Genomic DNA, 26,170 nt, shown 5'->3' with positions numbered 1-26,170 from the left:
TTACAATCATTCAAAATTGTCGGTGCAATCAAAATCATGCAAAGAAAAAATCGATTTTTTAATCCAAAACAAACATATCCAAAATACTGGTTTGTTTAAATATTTACAGACAAATCTCAATTCGACAGCAACACCACACCAGTCCAAATGATCAAAGATATTTTATGGGCCTTTTGAGATGCTTAAATCCATTGGAAATATGGCTTATTGTCTTCAGTTGCCACCTAAGAGTTGTATCCATCTAGCTTTACAAATTTCAAACTTGAAGCCATCTGACGGGTTTGCTGTGCCTTTTCTTCACATCGTACCTCCCGATAGTAACTTAACTCTACACAACTGTTAGAGGCCCCGGTGGCCATCGCCACCAATCATACTGTAGATCATTTAGTAGACTAGGTGTATCACTATGTAAACTTTCTACAAACTCTTATGATATCTTCTAAAACTTTAATTATCATGTTTTATGATAAGACTATTCTTGCAGTCGGTTAATAGCAGCATTTTTAACTGATTATGGAATCTTCAAGAAATAAAATGATAAGGCAAATACAAATTACAAGCGTGCAACATAAATCAACCATTTAAGAGTATATCGCTCTAGAAAATAACAATCTTATCAACAACACATAATCAGAATATTTCATAAATCTTATACTAAGAAACGACGTTTTAATTCATGCATTTTCATCTTAAAATCGAGTACTAGATCATCATTGATAAAATTATGATCAATAGAATCGGATGGAAATCTTAATTCTTTAATCTGCTTACATCTTTCATTCAAACTTCCATCCAAATCGACATGAACACATCCCCGAATATCAAGAGACTCAAGAAGAGGGCATCCATCTAGAATAGCAAGCAATCCATTGTTAGTGAGTCCATTATTCAAAATTGTAAGATGCCGCAGCATAGGCATTGTGTTTGCAATAGCAAATGCTCCATCGTCAGACTTATTGTCAACCTCCTCCATGGTAGGGCTAAATTTCAGTGATTTCAATAGGGGACAACTCTGGCCGATAAATTCAAATAAATGGGTAGTTTGTGCATAATCATAACAATGAAAAATGTCAAGCTCTTCTAAGAATGGCTGAATCTTCACAACTTCATAGATTTCTGCAGTTGGAATCTCATAGCATTTTTCAAGCCTTATGGACCTTAGGTGACTGGCACTGAAAATTTGGAAAAAAAAAAAAGGGAAAAGACGTGCTTAAACTAGTTAACATAATTTTCTTATGATCATAACAAATTAATAACACATGCAAGAAATGATATATTACCTTTTAGCAATACGAATAAGGAAATCAAATGTCCCAAATTTCTTAATATAAATGTCTTTAAGATGGCCACAGCTTCTATTAACAGCATAGCGACAGATCTTTTCTAATCTGCTAAGATATTCAAAGTAGGATTTTGACTGAGAGGGATCAGTGAACATGTCAGTGGTGATACCGGTAACCATGTCAATGGTGCGCCATATGAGAGGGTCCTTGCAAATGTCCCACCAAAGAGGGCACACAACAGATGCACTTGTAACTATTTCAAGTGTACAGAGTCTCTGAAATATGTTCATTGTTATTTCTCTAGGAAGTTCTAGCCAGTTTGGCTTCGGTGTGCTCAGAACTTCCACTTCCATGATGGTGCAGTGCAGTATAACGAAAAGGTGATTCAGGATTTAGTTGGGTGCTTGGAGAGTATGATAATACAAGTGCATTTATAAGCAGTGATGCTCAAGGGTTTTCAAGTTAAAACACCAATCGTCATATGATTAGTATTACCTTGTAAAACCATTTAGCTACCCAAGTAGCTTTGGAAGTTGGAGTATGTTATGAATTCTTCCAAGTTCCATCGTGTAGCTTAAATTGGCGATATAGATTTGAATTGTGAAGTGTGTTTTAATTAATCCACAAATAAGATATTTATTTCATTGATTCAGTTATTACTACTATTAATCTAACACACCAAAATGAATCTTATGTTATACAGACATGCTAAACTTTTTTTTTCAATGTCACATTTCAAATTCATAATATTTTAGGGATAAATGAGAAACATTGATTGTATCACCAAAGTGAATTTAACAACCATTATTATCTCCTAGTAATTTTTTTTTTTTTTTTTAACGTTTGAGTTTGAAAATGTCACCATGATGTATGGAAGAAGTTGTTGTTTACTTAATTATTTATAGAACATGAATTGTTTGAAACACGTGAAGTTGTTATTGGTTTCACTGTTGGGAATCTCAAGAATGCCTTAGGAATGATACTTTGTTTTTATTTTTAAAGTGAAATAAGGAGTGGTTGGACCATTGGGAAGATCAAACATCGGTCATTCAATAATTGTTATTTGAAACTTCTCAATCTTATCTTAGAGCATGATTATCGCCTGCTTTACAAACGTTTCTACACAATATCCAATGCTTGGCTGTCAGAACAAATGGATAATTGCTCAAAATTTCCGTTTCTACATTTGCAATCGTTCTCACATTTGAGAACGTTTCTACACTTCTTAAGTGGGCCAGCTAATAATAAATTAATGAAAATGGTAAGAAATGTAGTTGATGAGTGGTAATTGTGGGATGTATTGTGGGACCTATTTTAAATTTTTTGATGGGCTAGATGGATATTTGAGAATTGTAGATGAGTGGTTTAAACAATTGAGAAGTGTGAAATAATATAAAAAATTAGGCGGGTCCCATTTAAAGAACCCAAATGGGTATGATGGATGTGGATGCTCTTAGGTTCTGTTTTGATTCTCACTAGAATTTATTGGGCCAAAAATCAATCAATGCAAAGTTACCCAAATTTACTCATTCTTCACACTATAAAACCATATCTTCACTTCCTTCAAGTCATCTATAATTCTCATAACAAACCTTTGCCAAAATCCTCCATCATCCTCTCCACGTCCAAATCCGAAATTCCCTCAACCAATCTTTATCCTCTCGACCATTCACCATAAACCCTCTTTTTTTTTGTTGCTGGAAGCAGGAAGATAGAGAAAATAAGAATACGTACCTAAAGTTTTCCTTTTCGCTTCCTTCGATTTTGTTGTCGTATTTAATTTTTGCATGTATTTAATTTTTGCAGCATCAAGCCATGGAATTATAACACTTAAATTATATAATGACTTAAATTATATAATGGATTGGGGTTAGGGTTTCTGTGGGTTCAGGGTATTTTACTGGATGTCTTGATTGTTGAATTGTAGAGAAGAGAAAACGACAGAGAAACTGAGGAAATGGGTGCGCGATGGGTGTTGCACCCCAAAATTTGCTCACTTATTTATACTCAATTGGCTTCCATCCCATTCACATGCATACTTCATTTAGGTCATTCATCCAATACATTCATTCATATCATGGTTACTGCTCAAAGGTTGACAGAAAGAGGTTTTCTATTGAGAAGAATTCGGGATCCAAAGGAGAGGATCTGAGGTCTAATTGTATGGCATTACCTCCATTGAAGTTCTCTTGAAATTAGGGTCCATAATTGTCATATCAAGGCTTTGATTCAAAAGATACAATTTTCAAGTTCATCTGGTCTCTCTAAATTAGGGTTTTGGCTAAGGTCAATGCAGTTGACTTTTTGGTCAACTTTTTAATCAAGAGCTGATTTCAAGAGTGAAGTAGCATGGGGTCTATATTGAGGTATTAAGTTGTTTCCGTAGGTTGGGGATTGATTGGAGTTAATTTCGAAGTTCATTGATCAAGAGTTTCATCTGAGATCAAAAAGTCAAACGATTGACTTTTTCAAGAGATTGGTCAAAATTAAAGTCAAACTCATGTGTGGAAGTTTATACCACCGGTTTAGTCCGGTTCGGGAAAGTTTGTTAAAAGAAGAAATGCCAAAAAAGGAAAGTTATATACTTAGAGAATTTTTGGAGGAATTTGAGAATGGTTGAATAACTGACTTCAGGCTCCAATTACACGTGATTCAAGGTTTTATCTTGGAATGAGGTCAAGAGTAACATTGTTCTATTCATGGCATATTACAAATTTGCAGTTGGAAGTTTCTCCATTTGGATTTTAAATCAAAAGTTACAAGTTGTTGAAGTTCATGAGTCAAGCTGATTATTTTCCAATGCAAAACAATATTTTGGGAAGGGTAAGAATGATTAAGTGCAAGACTTTCGTGATGATTTTCATGGTGATCCGGTCCTTAAATCAAGATATCTTCAACTATGAAGTTACCCAATTCATGGCAAGCTAAAGCTTTGAGTTGGAAGTCTCTTCAGTAGAGGTTGGGATCAGAAGTTACATGCGCGAAAAGTTGGTAATTCATCAGGAGACAAGGGCTGAGTGCATAGCAGAATTCTGGGTGCTTAAAATATGGCCAGACAATTGACTTTGAGGTTACTTTTCACATAGCTGCAGGCATTATCCTACGTTGGGATTAACATCAAAGTTGTTCACTTCCCTACAAGCTACAAGATTGTAGAAGGGCTCATTTGCAAATAAAGCCTAAATCAAAAGTTACAGGAATTCAAAGACGCCGAGTCAAAATTGTTTAGTACGGCTACCATCTGAAAATTCCTAAGTACTTGCTACCAGTTTGGTGTCACAATTTTGAGGATGATTATCACGACGATATGACTATTGTCTCGAGACCTTTTGATCAGTGCATTTTGATGCACATTCCTCTATGTTTGTACTTAGGCATTTATTTGGTTTGCTTTGCTTATTTTTATATTTTATAATGTTTTTCTAATTTAGTTTATTTTTGGTTTAATTTCATTTTCGCACTTTATTTTCAGCATTAGCAGTCTGCACTAAAACGATCATAACTGGAGTTCCGGGAATCTGATTGAGGCGTTCTAATAATCGCCGGAAAGCTAAGAGAAAGAGCTACAACTTTCGTGTTGGAGTCAAAGTCAGATTCGGAGTTAATATTTTCCAGAATTTCGTTTGAAGCTGCAACATTAGTTTTATTTAGTTTTGGATCGTTAGTTTTGGGCCTGGGTTATGTTTGTTTGACCCAGTTGGGTTATGACCCGAATTATTGTCTCTCCCATTTTACCTAGGTCTGGCCGTATTGTTTACCATCACTATCACCATTCACGAAATAATTTTGAGTTTCTGTACGATTTTGCAATGGAGAACTAATCCAAAGGGGAAATCTACCGAATTCGAATTCCACAAAACTTTGAGGTTATTATTACTTTCAATTTAATTTAGTTCCTTTCCAATTTGTTCTATGATTTCGTTTGCTTAATTCGTTGTTATAGAATGTATTGGATTTAATTCGATTGATGCATGTTCCTTACTTTAATCGCGTTTAAACTTAGCTTCTTCGTTTCTTCGCGCTATTGATAACCGTTTGCTTAATTCGGTGAGCCGTTTGCTTAATTCGGTGATTAGGATCATAATTCGTGTAATACTGTCGACGCTTGTTTCCTCAGTATTACAATCGAATAGGAATTGGTACCGCTTAGGGGAATTGAAATTGAAATAACCAATGATAAGTTGGAAGTAGAACCGGTAGATTAACCTGAAAATCACTTATTTCATAACAGCTTATTTCAATAATCACTTATTTTGACTTTTGTCAATTCGATTCTAAACCAACCAAAACCCCCATTAATCGTTTCAGTAATTAGTTAATAAGAATAAGAATCCTTGAGAGACGATATTCGAGTCACTTGTCGCTATCTACGGTTTTATTCAAAATAACTCGTTTTGATCCGCGCGCGACAGCGGATCAAATTGGCGCCGTTGCCGGGGATTCTTGTTATTATTAATCATTTTTAGAGTCATAGGTTTAGTGTTCTCGCGTTTAGGTTGTATTTTCCTTACGGTTTTGGCCAGTCCGCGTATAGAGTCGAAAAAAAACTGTTTTTTTGGAAAATTGAGTCTGATCGATAATCTTTTTTTCCTACTGGGAGCAGAAAAATTGTGCGATCAATACTCCCTTACTCTAGAAGAGTAAGGGAATTCGACCCCAAATCGCCAAATTCATCGTTTTTCTATTTTTAATGAATTTTTTACTGTTTTCATAGAGTCGAAAAAATCCAAAAAAATTTCCAAAATTCTTATTTGTCTTAATTAGATTAAATGTTGTGTTTTTATATTTTTATGAATTTATTTTAATCGTTTTTCTTCTTTCTATTTGTTTCTGCCTGTTCGGGACATAGTTGGTATTTCTGTGTTTGTTGATAATATGGCTGAACAAAGAACTTTGACGCAGTTGGCTGTCAATAATATGAACTATAATGGTTTATGTATTGACTATCCTGCGGCTGATGCACCTTTTGAATTGGAATATGGTTTAACACATTTGTTGCCTAGGTTTAATGGTTTTGCAGGTGAGGATCCTTATAAGCATTTGAATGAATTTCAGGTTGTGTGCGCTGCACCTTTTGAACCTTCACTAGAGGATATTATCAAACAAATGGCTGAAAATAATCTTCAGTATCAACAACAAATAGATTCTACTCTTCAGACTTTGCAAACACAGATTGGACAACTTTCCACTTTGATGAATGCCATGCAGCAAGCTCAACGACTAAACCAACAACCTTTGGAAGAGAATTCTATTTTTCAAATTGAGTCGCTTTCTGAAAATGTTGATGATACTCGTAATGATTTGCTTGCATATGATTTTCCATCACTGTCTGATTTTGATGATGTTTACTCATGTTCTGATTGTACTGACACTAACATTTGTGTTGTATGTGCTGAGATTGATGCTGCCTTGCAGGGTAACATATTTACTACAGGTGAAGTTCTTATCGATGAAGTTGTTCATGCAGCTGATACTCTTGACATCCCGGCAACCTCAAGCACTCATTCCATTGAGCAGCCACCTTCCCCCGAGCTGAAACAACTTCCTGAAAATTTGAGATACACTTATTTAGAGAGCAATAAAAAACTCCCGGTTATAATTTCTTCTAACCTTGATTTTGATCAAGAAAATAAGCTATTGCAGGTTTTGAAGAAGCATAAGAAGGTGATTGGGTGGACATTGGCCGACATTTCCGATATTAGCCCGTCCATGATTTTGCATAGGGTCTCAGTTGAAGGGGAAGATGAAACAAAATTAGGGAGGCAGCCCCTCAATCTTTTTATCTTTAGTGTTGTGGAAAAGATCACGTGCCCATTCAACACTTTTATTTATCGAAGATTCTTCTTTGATCCTGGAATAGAAGGCGAAGGCTTTAATAAAAATTTCAAGTTCAATGGACATTACCCAAAGCTACTCCATGAGAGTCCCACTTTGGAAGAAGAGAATGTAGAAGATCCTTCACTAGAAAAGGCTGCTTATGTGATCACCTATCCTCCTTGACCACGCGGGTGTGTTCTTTCCTTTCTCTCCATCTTACTTTAATATTTATGTCTTTTCATTGAGGACAATGTATGTCTTAAGTGTGGGGGAGGGAATCATTTAGTTGTTTTGTTTTCTTTCAATTTTTTATTTGTTTTTGTTAGTATTTTGTTTAATTTCAATCAATAAAAAAATGCATCTTCTTGAAAGTTTTGGGCTACAGACTGATTTGAGTCGAGTTTGCGGAAACTTGGGAAAAATTCACAAGATCGGTATCGTTCTAACACCGTAAGTCTCCTGCATATGGAAATTGATTTGAATTTGTTATTATGTTTTAGCCTTAATTTCTCATTCTTTGACAGCTCTTGAGTAGTTTATTTCAGCAGTCGGCACCATCTCTCACACACTTTACGCAAGAAGCCGATGAATATAAGTGAATGTTCCGAAAAGAAAAGAAAAAAAAAAGAGAAAAGAAAAAGGTAATACACCTTCTAAGTTTGGTGATCCTCACCCGGTCACTTAACCCAACGGTTGTATAATCTTCAAAAAAAAATTCAAAACTCTTTGTTAGTTGGTTCAGCGGTTTCTGGTGCTGAACTTGGTAGGGAGGATTACGGTCTGATCCCCCGCAACTACATCTGAGTAAGCAAAGGGTTATGCCACGCAAGTACCGGAACCCCGTGCAAAAGGATCAGAGTCACTAACCGGTTGTCCTGCTATAAGTGTGTGGAGATAACGGGCTTAATGTGATTGCGCCGGAATGAAAAAGAGCAAAAAGGATGAGTAAGTTAGGCTATTGTATAATAATATGATTTGAATTGGTTTGTGTATTTAGGAGGCTTATGTCTGCATATCTGTGGTTAGTGTTCTTACGATGTCCTTAGTGTGCAAGATTTGTACCTGTCGATGCAAACTTACCCGAAGAAGATTTGTAGCCTAGGATGAGTAACGGTTGATGTATCTGTGCTTTCTTTGTTTTGATTTTATTTTGCTCGGAGTGCAAAAGTTCAAGTGTGGGGGAATTTGATCAGTGCATTTTGATGCACATTCCTCTATGTTTGTACTTAGGCATTTATTTGGTTTGCTTTGCTTATTTTTATATTTTATAATGTTTTTCTAATTTAGTTTATTTTTGGTTTAATTTCATTTTCGCACTTTATTTTCAGCATTAGCAGTCTGCACTAAAACGATCATAACTGGAGTTCCGGGAATCTGATTGAGGCGTTCTAATAATCGCCGGAAAGCTAAGAGAAAGAGCTACAACTTTCGTGTTGGAGTCAAAGTCAGATTCGGAGTTAATATTTTCCAGAATTTCGTTTGAAGCTGCAACATTAGTTTTATTTAGTTTTGGATCGTTAGTTTTGGGCCTGGGTTATGTTTGTTTGACCCAGTTGGGTTATGACCCGAATTATTGTCTCTCCCATTTTACCTAGGTCTGGCCGTATTGTTTACCATCACTATCACCATTCACGAAATAATTTTGAGTTTCTGTACGATTTTGCAATGGAGAACTAATCCAAAGGGGAAATCTACCGAATTCGAATTCCACAAAACTTTGAGGTTATTATTACTTTCAATTTAATTTAGTTCCTTTCCAATTTGTTCTATGATTTCGTTTGCTTAATTCGTTGTTATAGAATGTATTGGATTTAATTCGATTGATGCATGTTCCTTACTTTAATCGCGTTTAAACTTAGCTTCTTCGTTTCTTCGCGCTATTGATAACCGTTTGCTTAATTCGGTGAGCCGTTTGCTTAATTCGGTGATTAGGATCATAATTCGTGTAATACTGTCGACGCTTGTTTCCTCAGTATTACAATCGAATAGGAATTGGTACCGCTTAGGGGAATTGAAATTGAAATAACCAATGATAAGTTGGAAGTAGAACCGGTAGATTAACCTGAAAATCACTTATTTCATAACAGCTTATTTCAATAATCACTTATTTTGACTTTTGTCAATTCGATTCTAAACCAACCAAAACCCCCATTAATCGTTTCAGTAATTAGTTAATAAGAATAAGAATCCTTGAGAGACGATATTCGAGTCACTTGTCGCTATCTACGGTTTTATTCAAAATAACTCGTTTTGATCCGCGCGCGACAGCGGATCAAATTGGCGCCGTTGCCGGGGATTCTTGTTATTATTAATCATTTTTAGAGTCATAGGTTTAGTGTTCTCGCGTTTAGGTTGTATTTTCCTTACGGTTTTGGCCAGTCCGCGTATAGAGTCGAAAAAAAACTGTTTTTTTGGAAAATTGAGTCTGATCGATAATCTTTTTTTCCTACTGGGAGCAGAAAAATTGTGCGATCAATACTCCCTTACTCTAGAAGAGTAAGGGAATTCGACCCCAAATCGCCAAATTCATCGTTTTTCTATTTTTAATGAATTTTTTACTGTTTTCATAGAGTCGAGGAACATAAATCAATCGGTATAAATCAATAATATTCTATATAACTCGAATTAAGCAAACAAGACATATAGATTAATATCGAAAGGGAAAAGAAATTGGATTAAAGATTAAAAACCTCAAAGTATTGGAAACCGTAACCAGCAGAAATTGCCTTCGGGGATTAGTTCCTTTTCATCATCAATGTTAGTCTACTCTATATCCTCTTTCCAATAAGACCGATTTCAAACCATTTGATAACTCATGCAGAAAGCTACATGTATAGGAAGTCCTCCATTCAAATTTGTGAATTTGGTTAGCCTGGCTCGAGTCGTGTTGCAGTATCGCATTGTGGCACTCAGAGTAGTCTTCAGAGTCAGATCTCAGCCTCTACTCGTTATCATCTCCATCAAGCTGCAGTCATCACTATCATCTCAGAATTTCACATTGCATAAGATCTTGGAAGAAACTTATGCTACTCCACATCTGAACTTATTTCTCGGTACTCTTTTGCTACATTCTGAGAACTCTATCATCTCGCCACAAGGTTCAAGATCCACGCCAAGAGGAGCGGTAGAGTTTTCCGAAGATTTGGTTCAAGATCGCAACAGGTAGGTATCTTAAACTTTCTTCTCAGTATAATAGACCATATGTAGATGAACTTGTTTTGGTGTGCTTGTTGCATTTGTGCTCGATCTTTGGATTCTTGAAATGTGATTCGTTTTTCTGTTGAAATGATGGCTGTTTGGATGTCTTAATGGAGTGTTTAAGTTATAATCGTCGTGATGATTGCTTTTGTACCGTTAGCATACATTTTCGTGAGTATTCATGAAATTAGGGCTTACGAAACGGTTTCGGTTTTAGAGATAGCATAAGAATCAGGGGAAAATAATGCCAGATTCGGATTCAGTGCGAGATTCCGAGTTGATTAATGGTGGTGTGATGGATTTCTGGAAAATTATGGTGTACCTCTGTCGTAGAATCACCGGAGAAGACTACCGGAACAGTGGTTCCGACAACTTTAGTTTGTTGCATGACTAACTCTCATTCGCTTACGTGGAAATTTATTACTGGTTTTGTTTCCCATTTTATTTCGTTTTGTTTTACTCATATGATTAGATGATGAGGTATGCACTTGCCATTGGTCCGTTTGTGTATTTTGTCTTATCTGACTTAATGTTCTTGTGACCAATTGATTTCATGTGGATACGTATGTGAGTCACGTTGCATAATAAATAAACCATAATAAAATACATGCTTTGAATAATCAATAATAAAAATGTGATGGAATAAAATTGGAATGGTGGTGTTATGTTGATGTGAATCATGGGCCAAAACGGTACTGGGCTTAAGCTGTCTTCTATAGACCATACCCGTAGTTTTCTGATGCTAGCATTTTGTTATAATTTGGGCCTGACATATTGATTTTCTACACCCCTTGGTTACAGGCCCATGCGCCACTCAACATGATTCCAATTCATTTCCTAATTACTAATTCACCCCCTGCTGACTAATAAAAAAAAATAGTTTTCTTTTATGTTCTTTTGCTTGTTAATTGAATTTTGCTTAAACAAAAATAATAAAAATGGCTTTCTACCCAAATTATTTTTTTTTGAGATATTTGTTTTATTAGAATTTTTAATTGTTGATTTTCTTTGAGTTTTGGTTGGTTCTCACATAGAAAATAAATAGTTTTTTTAGTCTTAATTTTTGAAAATAGTTTTAACATAATAAAAGAATACAAAAATTGCTTGTGAATATTTTCATTTTTAGTTTGGTTTTTAATTCTTTCTTTTTGTGAATATTTTCAATATTTTGAGAAATGTCTAAAATACCCCTAGTTGTTAAAAGTTGACTTTAGTCAACTTAAACAACTTTCTTCTTAGTTAATTCCCCTTAAATTTTAGTTTAGTTCTTAATTAGGCATTAGACTTAGAAATGACAATTAGATTAGAGAATTGGTTAGTTCCCCTTGTTCATTCTTTTTTTCTTTTCAATCTTAAAAAATCTAATAAATTCCGACGAAGATCATACCACTACTACTTTTTCATAGTAGGAAAAAAAATGATTGGGGCGTAGGCCCCGGTGTATTTCTTTTCTACTTAGCGGAAGAGAAATGGTTGAGGCGTAGGCCTCGGTGTATTTCTTAACCGCTATTTAGTGAAACGATTGGGGTGTAGGCCTTGATGTGTGTTCTCTAAATATTCAAAAACTCTTTTTGTATGATCTAAGTCACAAATAAATTCCCTTAAAAAATACACAACCAAAACCACATAAAATACTTAATAAAAGGCTCAGACTTAAAACAAAGTAAGGAAGTGATGTGAAGCCTTGTATTGGGTTTTGTCATCATGGAATTACAATAAAAGACACAAACCCAAGTTCATTCTGCTGTTAAGAACAAGTTAAGTCCTTTCCAAAATTAGGCGTATAAGTCTCCAAAGGTCGAGCATCGTGGATTGTGATCTTAACCACTATTAAACTAAAAAATACAAAACAAATGGAAACTATGGAGCCGAACTACAGTAGCTCTGATTCCTGGTAAGGGATACGTAGGCATTGGGTCGCGGGGCCTAAGCGAGCACACTTGTAAATAATTCCTTCTTTTCCCCGTATTTCTTTTGCATTCATTCGCATTAGGCTTAGACATAGATATACACCCTTTAGATAGAAACAAACATAGGTGGATACCATCGAGTACGATGGGCGCGAGGGGTGCTAGCACCTTTCCCTTGCGTAATCGACTCTCGTACCCTATTCTCTGGTCGAAAGACCTTGTTCTTATTCGAGTTAGGTTTCCTGGTATTCCTTTCCCTCGATGGGATAAATATATTAGTGGCGACTCTGATCCATTTTTCGCAGTAGCGACAATGGGTATAAAAGAAAAGATAGGTTTTACACGTTACAAACAGAAAGAGGATTTAGTTTTACTAGATATATGGCCCGTATGTTGTATGGGTATAATTATAATTGTTAATTCAAATATTATTTCTCAAGAATTTAATTAGATAAGGATTCATCAAAAATTTGTATTTCCACAAACAAAAGTGAATAAAAGCATAAAATGTATTTTTATTTTCTACTAATGATATTTATTTTTGTCTATTAGAATAATTAAATTTTTGTAATAGTAAATAATATGATTTTGTTAATATAGATAGTATTTCTATACTATGCTTTTAGTATGTATACTTTGTATATACTTAGGTTGAGTGTACATAGCTTTAGATTAGTATAATCTGCCACATCAGCAGATAGGATAACTAAGATATCTCCATATTTTTCCTTTCTTATCCTGTACATATAAATACTCTCTTGTAAGCTATGCCTCAATTCAATGAAAGAAGTTATTACTTTCATCACCAATCTGTTGTATTTTTTGTTACATTTTTGTTGTAACCACTTTCTGTTATTCTTCTTCATCATCTTCACATGGAGTTTCATGGTGAGTTTACCACCATTAACATGGTATCAGAGCTTAACAAGCTCTGGTAGCCATCGTTCTTTCTTTGTCTTCATTCGAACCTGATTGCAATCTTTATCTCTGTTTGTTTCGATCTCGTTTCACACTGAAGCGATTTCTCTTCTTGTTTCCGTTCCCTTTGCAATCTTCTTTTATCACTTTTCTTTCTTTCTTCCGCATCTTCAATCTTCAATGGCATTTTAGAGCTTTGCAGATTTCTCCACGAATTCATCAAATCCATATTACTTGCATCCGAACGAGAATCCTTCTCTTGTTCTTGTCACGCCACTTCTTGATGACAAGAATTATCATACTTGGGCTAGGTCAATGTACATTACATTGATTTCAAAGAATAAGGAACGTTTCATCGATGGTTCTTTGCCAAAACCTCTCGTATCTGATATTCTCTATGCTCTCTGGATTCGATGCAATACAATGGTGTTATCCTGGATTCATAGGTCAATCTCAGAATCAATTGCCAAATCTGTTTTATGGATTGATAATATTGTTGGCGTCTGGAGAAACCCGCAGATTTGATTTTCTCAGGGCGATATTTTTTCGCGTTTCCGATATACAAGAAGATCTATACAAGTTCCGTCAAGGTAACCTCGATGTATCCAATTACTTTACTCAAATGAAGGTTATGTGGGATGAGTTAGAAGCATATCGTCTTATTCCTGATTGTTCTTGTGCTATTCAGTGTTCATGTGGTGCTCTAGCATCAATTCACAAGTCTAGAGAACAAGATTACGTTATACGGTTTCTCAAGGGATTGCATGGAAAGTTTTCTCAATCCAAAACTCAGATAATGATGATGCAGCCTTTAGCTGACATTGACAAAACTTTTGCCCTGGTCATACAGCAAGAAAGAGAATTACATAGCTCTCAGTCAACTGTATCTGCTTCTGAAGAGGTCACAACTTTCAACTCATCTTCTGGCAACAACTTTGGCAATGCTAATGGCAGGACTGGTCACAATGGCACCAATAGCAACAATGACAACAATTTCAAAGGGAAATCACAAGGTTATGGTGGAGCAAAAGGGCAAAATCGAGTTTGTACTCATTGTGGGAGGACCAACCACACAATTGAGACATGTTTCCTCAAACATGGATTTCCCCCAGGCTCTAAAGGTAAAGGAAAGTCTGCACCTTCTCTTTCACATAATCAGTTTGTTGCTTCTGTTGAAACAGGCTAGGACTCCAATAAGCAGAATTCACCTTAGCCATAGATTGGTTTTACTTAAGAACAATATCAAAGCCTATTGGAATTGATTCAACAGTCAAAGCTTAAACCACAGGCCAATTCTATTTCCACATCCCCATTCGTGCTTCATTCCCATTCTCAAACTGAAAGTGGTAAGAAATCTCATATATGAATCTCAGATACAGGAGCCATTGACCATATAGCCTATGATTTAACTTATTTTCTGTCCTATAAAGCCATAGTTCCCATTCATGTTAGTCTACCAAATGGTTCTCATGTCACTGCTTCCTTGTCTGGCAGTATAGTTCTATCTCCAGCCTTAACAATTCATAATGTCCTGCATATACCTAGTTTTAATGTCAACTTACTCTCTATAGCGAAGCTTGTAAACTCCAATAATTGTGCAGTGCGCTTTACTAATGAATCATGTACCATTCTGCAGAATCATTCCAAGGAAATGATTGGTACAACTAGGATTCAAAGAGGGTTATATGTGCTGGACACATCACACCATAAGCTTTCTTGTCATTCCACTGCTCAGCAGTCTTCTTCAACACAGAATTCTCACACACTTTGGCACTTTAGATTATGACATATTTCTAATATAGGTTTACAAAATGTATGAATTTTTTTTATACCTTCCAAATGTAATACTGAAATTCCTTGTAATGCTTGCCACTTTAGCAAACAAAATAAATTGTCTTTCCCTCATAGTGCTTCAAAATCTAAGGCACCATTTGAAATCTTGCATGCTGATATTTGGGGCCCTTTCTATACTGTTTCCATGCTTGGCCATAGATATTTCCTCACCCTTGTTGATGATTTCAGTAGATTCACATGGATAATTTTTCTTAAGTCAAAGGATCAAACCATAGTCGACATATTACATTTTATTGCTTTTATAGAGAACCAATTTCAAACCAAATTAAAGTGCTTTAGATCAGATAATGGAACTGAGTTCCTTACTCTCTCTGATTTCTTTCTTTTTAAAGGCATTATCCATCAAAAATCATGTGTTTACACACCCCAACAAAATGGGGTGGTTGAAAGGAAACACCAGCACATCTTGAATGTTGCTAGATCCTTGTTCTTTCACTCAAAGATTCCACTCAATATGTGGAACTTTTGTGTTCAACATGCTGTCCATGTCATTAACAGGTTGCCTACACCTATTCTCAATCTTAAATCTCCCTATGAATTATTGTATATTCAGCCTCCCTCTCTTGTCCACTTAAAGGTTTTCAGATGTTTAAGTTATGCTACATCCAATCAACCTCACAAGACAAAATTTGACCAAAGGGCCCGCAAAACTGTTTTCCTAGGTTTCAAAGATGGAACTAAAGGATATATTCTATATGACCTTCAAAGTCATAACATTTTTGTTTCTAGGCATGTTATCTTTTATGAATCCTGCTTCCCCTTTAACAAAACTAGGGCTACTACTTCTCCTTTATCCACTCTGTCATCTCAAGTCATATATGATGACCATGATATGTCACACCAATCTCCCAATTCCACTGACATATCCGATTTCTTTGACATTAACAACTCATCTCCTAGCTTGCAACAACAGACTACCCCTAGCAGTTCTGATAATGAATACAGCTCACCCAATTCAGAACCTATTCCCAATACTAGTTCACCTTTGCCCTTAGAAACCAATGTTCCAAGTCTTAATCCTGATATCCAGTCTGAATCTTCTGGTCCCAGTCATAATGCTGATGTTCCTTCTGATTCCACTGGCCAACTGTTAGTGCCCATAGCCACTTCCCATAATTCACCAGGTCTATCTTCCAATAATCTAGAAAATATTTTCATATCCCAATCTCTTCCTACTAGACAATCAACCCGTGCTATCCATCCTCCTAGTTACCTTACAGATTATCAATGCTACCACACTACAAACCAGTTCCCTACATTGACACCTCCAAATCAATCCACTCCTTATCCCTTATCCTCTGTCATCTCTTATGAACAATGTTCACCATATTATAAAAACTTCTATTGCTCTATTTCTTCTGTGTCTGAACCTTCCACCTACAAACAAGCTATTAAGCATGACTGTTGGATTAAGGCTATGGAGGTGGAGCTTAAAGCTCTTGAGGAGAACCAAACCTGGACTGTGGGGGATCTGCCTATTGGTAAGGTTCCAATTGGATGTCGTTGGGTTTATAAGATCAAACATAAAGCAGATGGCTCAATTGAACGACACAAAGCCAGATTAGTGGCCAAGGGTTACACACAAATGGAGGGAATCGACTATTTTGATACATTTTCCCCTGTTGCAAAGCTTACCACTGTTAGAGTGCTTCTTTCTCTTGCAGCTATTAAAGGTTGGTATTTAGAACAGTTGGATGTTAATAATGCTTTTCTACATGGGGATTTATCTGAAGAAGTTTATATGACTTTGCCCCCTGGATTATCTGGCTTTCCTCCTTCTAAAGTATGCAGGTTATAAAAATCATTGTATGGTTTGAAACAGGCAAGCAGACAATGGTACTCCAAATTGTCTGCATTCCTTATTTCTCTTGGCTACCAGCAATCCAAGGCAGACTACTCATTATATGTCAAGCATGATGCTTCTTATTTTACTGCCCACTTAGTCTATGTTGATGATGTTGTTTTGGCAGGGAACTCCTTGGCAGAAATCAAACAAGTGAAACATTTGTTAGATAAACAGTTCAGAATCAAAGACCTTGAATTGCTGTAGGATGCTGGTGTATTAGTTGCAGGATGCTGGTCTTTCCCTCATAGTGCTTCAAAATCTAAGGCACCAAAGAAATTAACCCTTGAATTGCTGCAGGATGCTGGTGTATTAGCTGCTAAGCCTTCTTCTGTCCCATTTGATCCCAACACCAAACTTTCCATACATGATGGTGATTTGTTGGATGATCCTTCTTCTTAAAGAAGACTCATTGGCAGGCTCATTTATTTAACCAATACAATACCTGACATTTCATTTGTTGTTCAGAATCTCAGTAGTTCATGTCACAGCCTAGAGTTCCTCATTTCTAAGCTGCCACTCGGGTTTTAAGGTACCTCAAAAAGTTCCAGCCACATGCATATTTTTCTCTGCATCAAGTAACTTGAAACTAGTAGGCTTTGCTGACTCATACTGGGCACGATGTCCAGATATCAGGAAGTCCATCACAGGCTATTGTGTTATGTTAGGTTCTTCCTTGTTATGTTGGACATCCAAGAAGCAACATACTGCTGCCAGGTCTTCTACTGAGGCTGAATACAGGGCTCTTGCATCTATCACTTGTGAAGTTCAGTTGTTAACATATCTCTTTAAAGACCTCCTTGTGGATTTTACTCAGCCAACTTCCATCTTTTGTGACAGTAAATCTGCCATCTACTTAGCCCATAATCCCACAAATCATGAGACAAGCAAACACATTGAATTGGATTGTCATGTTGTCCGTGAGAGAATTAAATCCAAACTCATACATTTGCTTCCTATTTCCACACATGATCAACTGGCTGACATGTTAACAAAACCTCTTCACTCTCCTGCTCTGAGGCTCACCTTGACCAAGTTGGGACTTTGTAGCATACATAGTCCAACTTGAGGGGGACTATTAATATAGATAGTATTTCTATACTATGCTTTTAGTATGTATACTTTGTATATACTCAGGTTGAGTGTACATAGCTTTAGATTAGTATAATCTGCCACATCAGCAGATATGATAACTAAGATATCTCCATATTTCTCCTTTCTTATCCTATACATATAAATACTCTCTTGTAAGCTATGCCTTAATTCAATGAAAGAAGTTATCACTTTCATCACCAATCTGTTGTATTTTCTGTTAAATTTCTGTTGTAACCACTTTCTGTTATTCTTCTTCATCATCTTCACACGAAGTTTCATGGTGAGTTTACCACCATTAACAGATTTGTTTATATGATTATCAATTATAATAATCATTATTAATAAGTAAGTGATCCATCTTAATTAATAATAATAATTTTATTTTTTAAAACAAATGAATAATATTGTCTTATTTATAAAAGTAATACGTTATAGAAAAAATTTAATGACAAATTTGTTAAAAGTTAAATTTAAAAATAAAATAAAAGAATATAGAATATAAATTTAATTTAATGAAGTAAATAATATTTATAGATCTCAAATACTTGTTGTAAAATTTTATCCTATACAATAAATTATTTTAGTGTGATAGATATTTTAATCAAATTTCTTAACAAAATAAACACAAAATGTACATAAGTTAAAGAATATAATTATTTTCAATACAATCAACTTAAAAAATGAATAATGTTTTAATATAATTTAATATAAACATCTTCAACATTGTGAATTAATTATAGTAATACAACTTTTTATTTATTAAATTGATTACACCATATCAATATTTTCATGAATTATTTCTATTCAAAACATCTTATCAACAAAACTTATAATGTTGTTTGGTTTATTATAAATCCAATATAAATTAATAAAAAAAAGAAAATTTCAATAGTGAGAGGGCATGACCTTTCCGACTGAATTAACAAAATGAAAGAAAAAAATAAAATAAATAAAGCAATAAAACAAAATCATTTATTTTCAATTTTTTTAATCCTATACAATATAATATTTTAGTGAGATATTTTAATCCAATTTCTTCCAGAAATAAATACAACATATACATAAGTTAAAGAATATAATCAATTTACAATACAATCAACTTAAAAATTAAATATTTTTAAATATAATTTAATACATGAATTAATTATAGTAATATAATTTTTATACTATGAATTAATTTAATACATGAATCTTCAATACTATGAATTAATTTAATACATGAATCTTCAATACTATGAATTAATTATAGTAATACAACTTTTTATTTATTAAATTGATTACACCATATCAATATTTTCGTGAATCATTTGTATTTAAATTAATAATAAACTTAAACATATCTTATCAACAAAATTTATAATGTTGTTTGGTTTATTGTAAATCGAATATTAATTAATAAAAGAAAAAATTTCAACAGTGGGAGGGCGTGATCTATCTCACTTGTGAGATATTGGATCGAACTCTAGTATGGTCGAAGGATAGCTTCTTGGTTCGACAAGATTAAGCATAAAGTCGAAGGTTGTTCACATGCTGGTGTCGAAGATGCTAGAGTTGTAACATCTCGATTTTATTAGTTATGTTATTTTGGGTGTTTTGATAATTATTTATTTTAATTAATTATTATGTGGTATAGTGATTATTTAATAATATAATTATGTGTGTGTTTGTGTAATTTGGGTTAATTAAGTTATTTGGGAGATATAATTAATTGGGCCTAAATAGAATATGAGATTGGTTTGTGGGTTAAGCCCATTAAGAAAAGAGATAGTAAGAGTAGAGATTAGGGTTTTAGAGTCATAACTCATTTGGGAGAAAAAGAAATAAGAGAAAGAAGAAAAGAGGCTAAGAGAAGAACAAAGAGGAGAGGATTGTAGATTTCATCAAGAGGGTGGATTAAATCAAAAGGTAAGGGTGTGAATCCAAGTGATTATAAGTAGATATAAGTGGGTAATGATGATTGAGTTAGAAAATGCATGATTTGGAATGGGTTAGATATCATGAAGTTAGGATTTGGGGATTTATTATATTCTTGAAAACCCTAACATGAATATATGTTCAATCCATGAAATTGATGATTTATATATGCTATGATGTTTCTATATTGAATTCCATGAATGGGTATGTGTATAGAACATGATTTAGTGCATATATGTACGTTTAAGTTTCACTTGAAAGGGTTGATTTGGAATTTTGGTGAAAATTAATGGAGCTTAGAATCTTGTTTTTATGATCCTAATAGTTGCTATATAATGTATATAGGTTGTATAACTATTTATTTCATGAAAAATGATGGATTAACATGGTTTTATGGTGAAAAATTTGGGCTGGACAGTAGTATTTTCGCAACAGTAGACAGTATTTTTGCAACAACAGTTTTCTGCTTTTTGACAGTATTTCCGTAACAGCAAATTTTTTGGTTTTGACAGCATTTTGAAAAACTTATAAATTCAATAACTTTTGACTCGGGTGTCCGTTTTATGCGCTGTTTGGACCGTTGGAAAGCTAAAATAATTTCATATGTTATAAAATTGGATTGAAAACCATTAGACAATTATTTAATATAACATATTTTTTTGTATGTGTTTGATCGGTATGAATTGATATTGATGTTGTATGCTACATGCAATTAGTTGTATGTATTCGAACTGTATGAGCCAATGATGATGCCTTTTGATGAATTAACAATAATATGCTTTTATTAAGAAGTTGAATTAACCGTGTCATGTCATATCTTTTGATCTGTAACTTCTTTTTATTCGTCGTTTGAAGCATTAGGAAGCCAATGTTATTATCTATGTGATAGGATAGAATTGGTTGGTACTTATTGAATTAATTATGATGTTGTTGTGTGAATAACATGTAATTATGTATATGTGAGTTATGAATCGATGAATTATGAATAACATTTGTTGATATGTTATGTGGTATGATATTCATGAGGTGTACGAGTGAGTGTATGCTATTTAAATGCAATTGTGGAGAATGATTACTTGATGACTTAATCATTATGTGATAGTGTATGTCATGGATTAATGTTAATTGTGGATAACGTGTATTGGTATTTCGTACCATGTGCTAATTGTGATATTTGGAAACGATGAATGCTAATTGTTATGCATTGTTGTAATTGTCATATGATAAATGTGTTTTGTACGATGGTGGAACAATTCAATTAGTTGAATTTTGGTAATATGCTTGGATGTTAAGATTATATGAATAATTCTTAATTGCATATGTTTTGGTAATTGTATGTATACATGATGCTTAGATTTAGCAAATGTATATGTTGTTTTTGGAGAATTGTTGAGAATGACATCGATTGGCTTGTATGCTATATGTTATTGTGATTAGTAAATGCTATGTGAATGCTTTATTGATGATATATGCATGGTGCAACGTTTGGTGGATAATTCGAATTGTGCGAATTATTGTGGCATGCGGTATGTTAAGATTGTGTGATAATCTTAATTGCATATATATATATATATATATATATATATATATATATATATATATATATATATATATATATATATATTGTAAGTCTTGTTGCACATGCATACATGGTGGCTTTGAAATAGAAGCGGTGAAACTTTGAGTTCACATGGTTGACCTTGATCCTCGATCGGAAATAGAGGTGGTGTAACTTTGGGTTCACATGTTGGCTTGGATTCTAGAGGTAGAATCGGAAGCGGTGAAACTTGGGTTCACAATGGTGGCTTTGGTCTTGTCCGGATCGGAAGCGTGGCTTGAATTCTAGATATTGAATCGGAAAGTAGTGAAATTTTGGGTTCACATGGTACCACATGCATTGAGTCACATTTATTACATTCGAGTCACATTGTGTGCTATGTGATTGTTTTTGTATCAATGTGATTGTTTCGTGTGATAATTGATATATGGTGTATGAATGTATGTTTTGAGAAGAGTGATGAATTGTGAAATGTATTCTTGTTGTGTTTTGCATTTCCCATTATTATGTTTATCTATAATAAAATTGAATTCTCACTCTTCTGTTTGAATGATGTTCATCGTGACATCGTGCAGGTTCCGACGAGTAGTGAGCTTATCCGAGGATTTAGCCGAGGAGCTTTCGTTTACCTTTTGATTAGGTAGAGAGTCAAATGCTCTGGTCATGTAACACTTGGGAGGGTCTTCTGAACTCATGTTTTTGATTATTTGAATATGTTGTTAAAGGCTATGTTGCCTAGTTTTTGATTTGGTTTAGCATAATTGAATATGTTATTTGAGATTGGTAGATGAATATAGTATGGGATATATTCATTGACATTGTTGAGTTGTACTAATTCTTCCGCGTGCGATATGCATAATTTATAAAAGCATGAAGTTTCAAATTGTGTTATGAGATGATCAGGTGCATGTTTGTGTGATTGTTATAGGTTTTCATTGTGATGAAATTAACATGTGACGCCCTTTTTATTTTATGCATGCTTACTCTATGAATATTTGTTATATTTGGGGTTTAGAAAAGGGGTGTTACAGTTGAAGGGTAGCTTCTTGGTTCGACAGGATTATGCATGAAGTCGAAGGTTGTTCACATGCTGGTGTCGAAGATGCTAGGGTTGTTAGCATGTTAAATTAGGTGTTAGTGTTTAAACCCTAATTTGTTAAGTTAGCTTGGTTATTAAGTTAACTTGTGTAATGGGCCTTGTGGGAAAAACCCATTAGTTAGTATGTTAGGTTTTATTATAAATAGCATACTGGTCTCTCATGATTACACACTGCAAATCCTAATTTAGGGTGAGAGAGGTTATTTGTTATTCTTGTAAACTTGTAATCTCATTTTCTAAGAGAAAGTAAAAAAATAGCAGTTATAACCAATTCTTGTGTTCTTCTTCTTCCTTGTTCTTATTCTTTCCTTGTTTTATACTTCGTTATCGGCATTGAATTCACAACAAATTGGTGTGGTGAGTGTGGAGAAGATGCCTTCGAAAAAGTATGAGATTGAAAAGTTCACCGGAGTGAACGATTTCAGTCTGTGGCATTTGAAGATGAAAGTCCTACTAGTTCAATAGGGTTTCTTGGAAGCGTTGAAGGGAGAGGCAGCCATGAATGCTGAATTAACAGCAACAGAGAAGACGAATATGATCGAGAAAGCACATGGCGTAATTTTGTTGAGCCTTGTTAATAAGGTTCTCAGACAGGTATCTACGGAGACGACGATATCAGGGTTATGGGTGAAACTTGAAAGTTTGTATATGACCAAATCGCTGGTAAATCGACTCTACCTGAAGCAAGTTTTGTATTCACTCAAGATGATTGAAGATAAAGTGTTGGCTGATCAGTTGGATATGTTTAACAAGCTGATTCTAGATCTTGAAAATATTGATATGAAGATCGATGATGAAGATCAAGTGCTGTTACTATTGTGCGCTTTGTCTCGATCACATGCTCACTTCAAAGAAACTCTCCTGTATGGAAGGGAGTCCCTGACCTTTGAAGAAGTTCAATTAGCCCTGTATTCTAGGGACTTGAACGAACGAAAGGAGCATAAACCTTCGACTGTTGGTGAAGGTTTGGCCGTTAAGGGCAAATTCTTGCGAAAAGATGGTAAGTTCGACAAGAAGAAGGGCAAAAATCAGTCGAAGTCTTATAGTGGCAAAGCATCTTGCATTCGATGCTATCATTGTAATAAGGAGGGTCATACAAGAAAGGTGTGCCCTGAACGCCTAAAAGATCATGGAGGTAAGGATAATGACAATGCAACCATTGTTCAAGATGATTTTGAATCATTTGATGTTCTTGTGGTTTTAAGCAGTGACTTGAGAAGAGAGTGGATTATGGATTCAGGTTGCACTTGGCACATGACTCCAAAGATGGCGGATCAGTACTGTTGGGAAGCAACAAAGCTTGCAAGATTGCAGGTGTTGGATCTATGAGATCCAAGCTCCATGATGAGTCAATAAGGTTGTTGACTAAAGTCAAGTATGTTCTTGATTTGAAGAGAAATCTGCTTTCTCTTGGTGAATTCGACAATAAAGGATATGTTTTCCAAGGAGAGAAAAGTATCCTAAGAGTCATGAAGGGGTCGAAGGAAGTCTTGAGAGGTATGAAGAAACAAGGCTTGTATACTGTGGACCTCCGTTTTTTTCGGGCCATACCTCTGAGCGGGAGAGATACGTGAACTGACTCTTTTTTATCGCTTATGCTTTCGCATTTTTGAAAATTCACAGAGTCGCCACCGACCTTTTATTTTATCCAATTAAGGAAAGGTTTATAAAAGAAACAGAAAAAAGACCTTTAAGAAATTCTGGGTAAGGGGGTAGGTTATACAAAGGGAAGGTGTTAGCACCCTTTGTATCCATGGTTATCCATGGGCTCTTAAGTTTGCTTAGCTCACTTGTTTTTCGATTACTTTTCAATTGCTTTAGAATGCTCATATGTGGTTTCAAATACCTTTGTAAATTGAATTTTGTAATGATCCTTGTGCGGATGTATACAAAATGTTTGTTTATCTTTCGAAAGATGTTTTGAAAAGAACGTTAACTTTGTAATGATCCGTGTTTGGATGTATACAAAATATTGTCTTTTTGGAAAGTTTTGTTTTGAAAAACAACAGTGTATGAGAATTTTGTTTGTTTTGATTTGAGCAAGCAAACTAGGAGGTCTACCCTGAGTTGTAAGGTCTTTATCCTTATTTCCTTTAAAAATCTATCCTTTCACCGGATACAAACAAAAGGTTCGATTTTGTACTCGAAACAGTAGAATTTTGACTTTGATTTTGAAAAGAATGAGAAGGGATTACCTTAAAAGGTGCAAGTGTGATTGTGTTTGGATTCAGATATTTTATCTTTGAAGTTAGTGATCTAACGGTTCAATTTTATCTTTGACATACACGCAGTTTATATTTGCTGGAAATTAAAATGCGGAAATGTAAAGTGCGGAAAGTAAATCTACGCTATTACATCGATTGTGCAGGAAATGTAAACTAGCCTATTTACATGAATTTGACATCCTATACATTTATCTAGGAATTTAAATTGCAAGAAAAATAAAAGGCATGTTTTTGGATTTTTTTATGATTGATTTTAATTATAATTAATGCATGATTAATTAAATTAAAATGAAGAGAAAAAAAAGATGAAAATAAAAATTTAAACCTAGAAATTAAGTTTAAAATATGTACCAAATGCTTGTTAATTAATTTTAAAACAAAACTAATTTTTTTGGGATTTTTGAAATTTGATTTGAAATTTATTAAGTTAATTAACACATAATTATGCAAATAATTACACAAATAATTAAAACTTAAAGAGAAAATTATTCAAAATATGTACAAAATTAGTTTATAGTATATAAACAATATTTAATATAAAGAACAATTTTTTTTATGATTTTTTGATTGGTTAAGATAATTAAAAAGCAAATATATAAACATATACTAATTAATTATGCAAAATATTGAAATTATAAAGAAAAATAAAATATTTTTATTTCAGAAAATAAAACATTATTTTAGAAGTCTAAAAATATTTTTTGTGTATTTTTTGGATTTTTAAAACTATTTTTAATTAATTTTGCAAAGAAATTAAAATAAAATAGAAAATAAAAGGATACTGGTCAGATGTGGTATGCATGTGAGTCCATGGTATGGATTGCTTGTCTGATGCGTTGGATGAAAATTTGAGATGATCCAAGGGCTCAGATTGGAGGGAACATGGTAGGCGTGGATGAGAGTGATCACGTGGGATCACAAAGACTTTCAATAAGTCAGTTGGGCCCCACCATGCACGCGTGGATGGGAGGACTGGTTGACTGGCGAATGAGAGGTGCCAGAAGTGCCACGCGTGCTGGTCAAAATTTCCAACATACTATTCATCTTCTTCAACCTTTTACCTATGGATTTAGCTGCGGATTTAGCTGCAACGTTACCTGCGGATTTTCTTTGCTTTTTCCATACTTTTAGAAACCTGCAAAAATGTTAGTTTCAAACAACAAAAGCAACCCAGATCCCCTAATTAGGATGCTCTGAGTTCATTGGTGGTGTTAGTTTTGATTAAAACCCACTCTATCTATGAAAACGAAAGCTTTGCATCTTTAGAGTTCAAAAATGGCATACGATGCTCTAGGGTGTATGGCTCACATGTGATACGTTGGATCATCTCTATATCATGTTAGGAACCCATAGAAATGATTAGTTTGTATTATAGTTAATCGCGCATACGAAAACGAAAGCTATGAGTGTATGTTCATGTAAAACTTTATACACTTATTATGACTCTCATGGGACC

The 26,170-nt window shown here is 34.4% G+C and overlaps 1 protein-coding gene across 1 annotated transcript; it reads right to left on the bottom strand.

Annotated features, from left to right (window-relative positions):
- Positions 1 to 649: 649 nt before the first annotated feature.
- On the bottom strand, positions 650 to 1,636 carry LOC131619262 (putative F-box/LRR-repeat protein 23). Its single transcript, XM_058890376.1, has 2 exons — positions 1,281 to 1,636; positions 650 to 1,172 (listed from the first exon to the last, which is right to left on the bottom strand). The coding sequence occupies exons 1-2, from the start codon at positions 1,634 to 1,636 to the stop codon at positions 650 to 652; spliced, it is 879 nt and encodes a 292-aa protein (XP_058746359.1).
- Between the last annotated feature and the right edge of the window lie 24,534 nt (positions 1,637 to 26,170).

The sequence above is a fragment of the Vicia villosa genome, linkage group LG7, assembly GCF_029867415.1.
Source record: "Vicia villosa cultivar HV-30 ecotype Madison, WI linkage group LG7, Vvil1.0, whole genome shotgun sequence".
NCBI lineage: Eukaryota > Viridiplantae > Streptophyta > Magnoliopsida > Fabales > Fabaceae > Vicia > Vicia villosa.
The sequence above is the reverse complement of the archived record's forward strand: the minus strand, read 5'-3'. Positions and strand labels throughout refer to the sequence as shown.

Bases quoted from the DNA above. Each gene is read 5' to 3' on its own strand.
- LOC131619262 (XM_058890376.1), bottom strand. From the start codon at position 1,636: ATGGAAGTGGAAGTTCTGAGCACACCGAAGCCAAACTGGCTAGAACTT. The intron at 1,173-1,280 runs GTAATATATCAT...CCAAATTTTCAG, and splicing joins CTTATTCGTATTGCTAAAAG to TGCCAGTCACCTAAGGTCCA.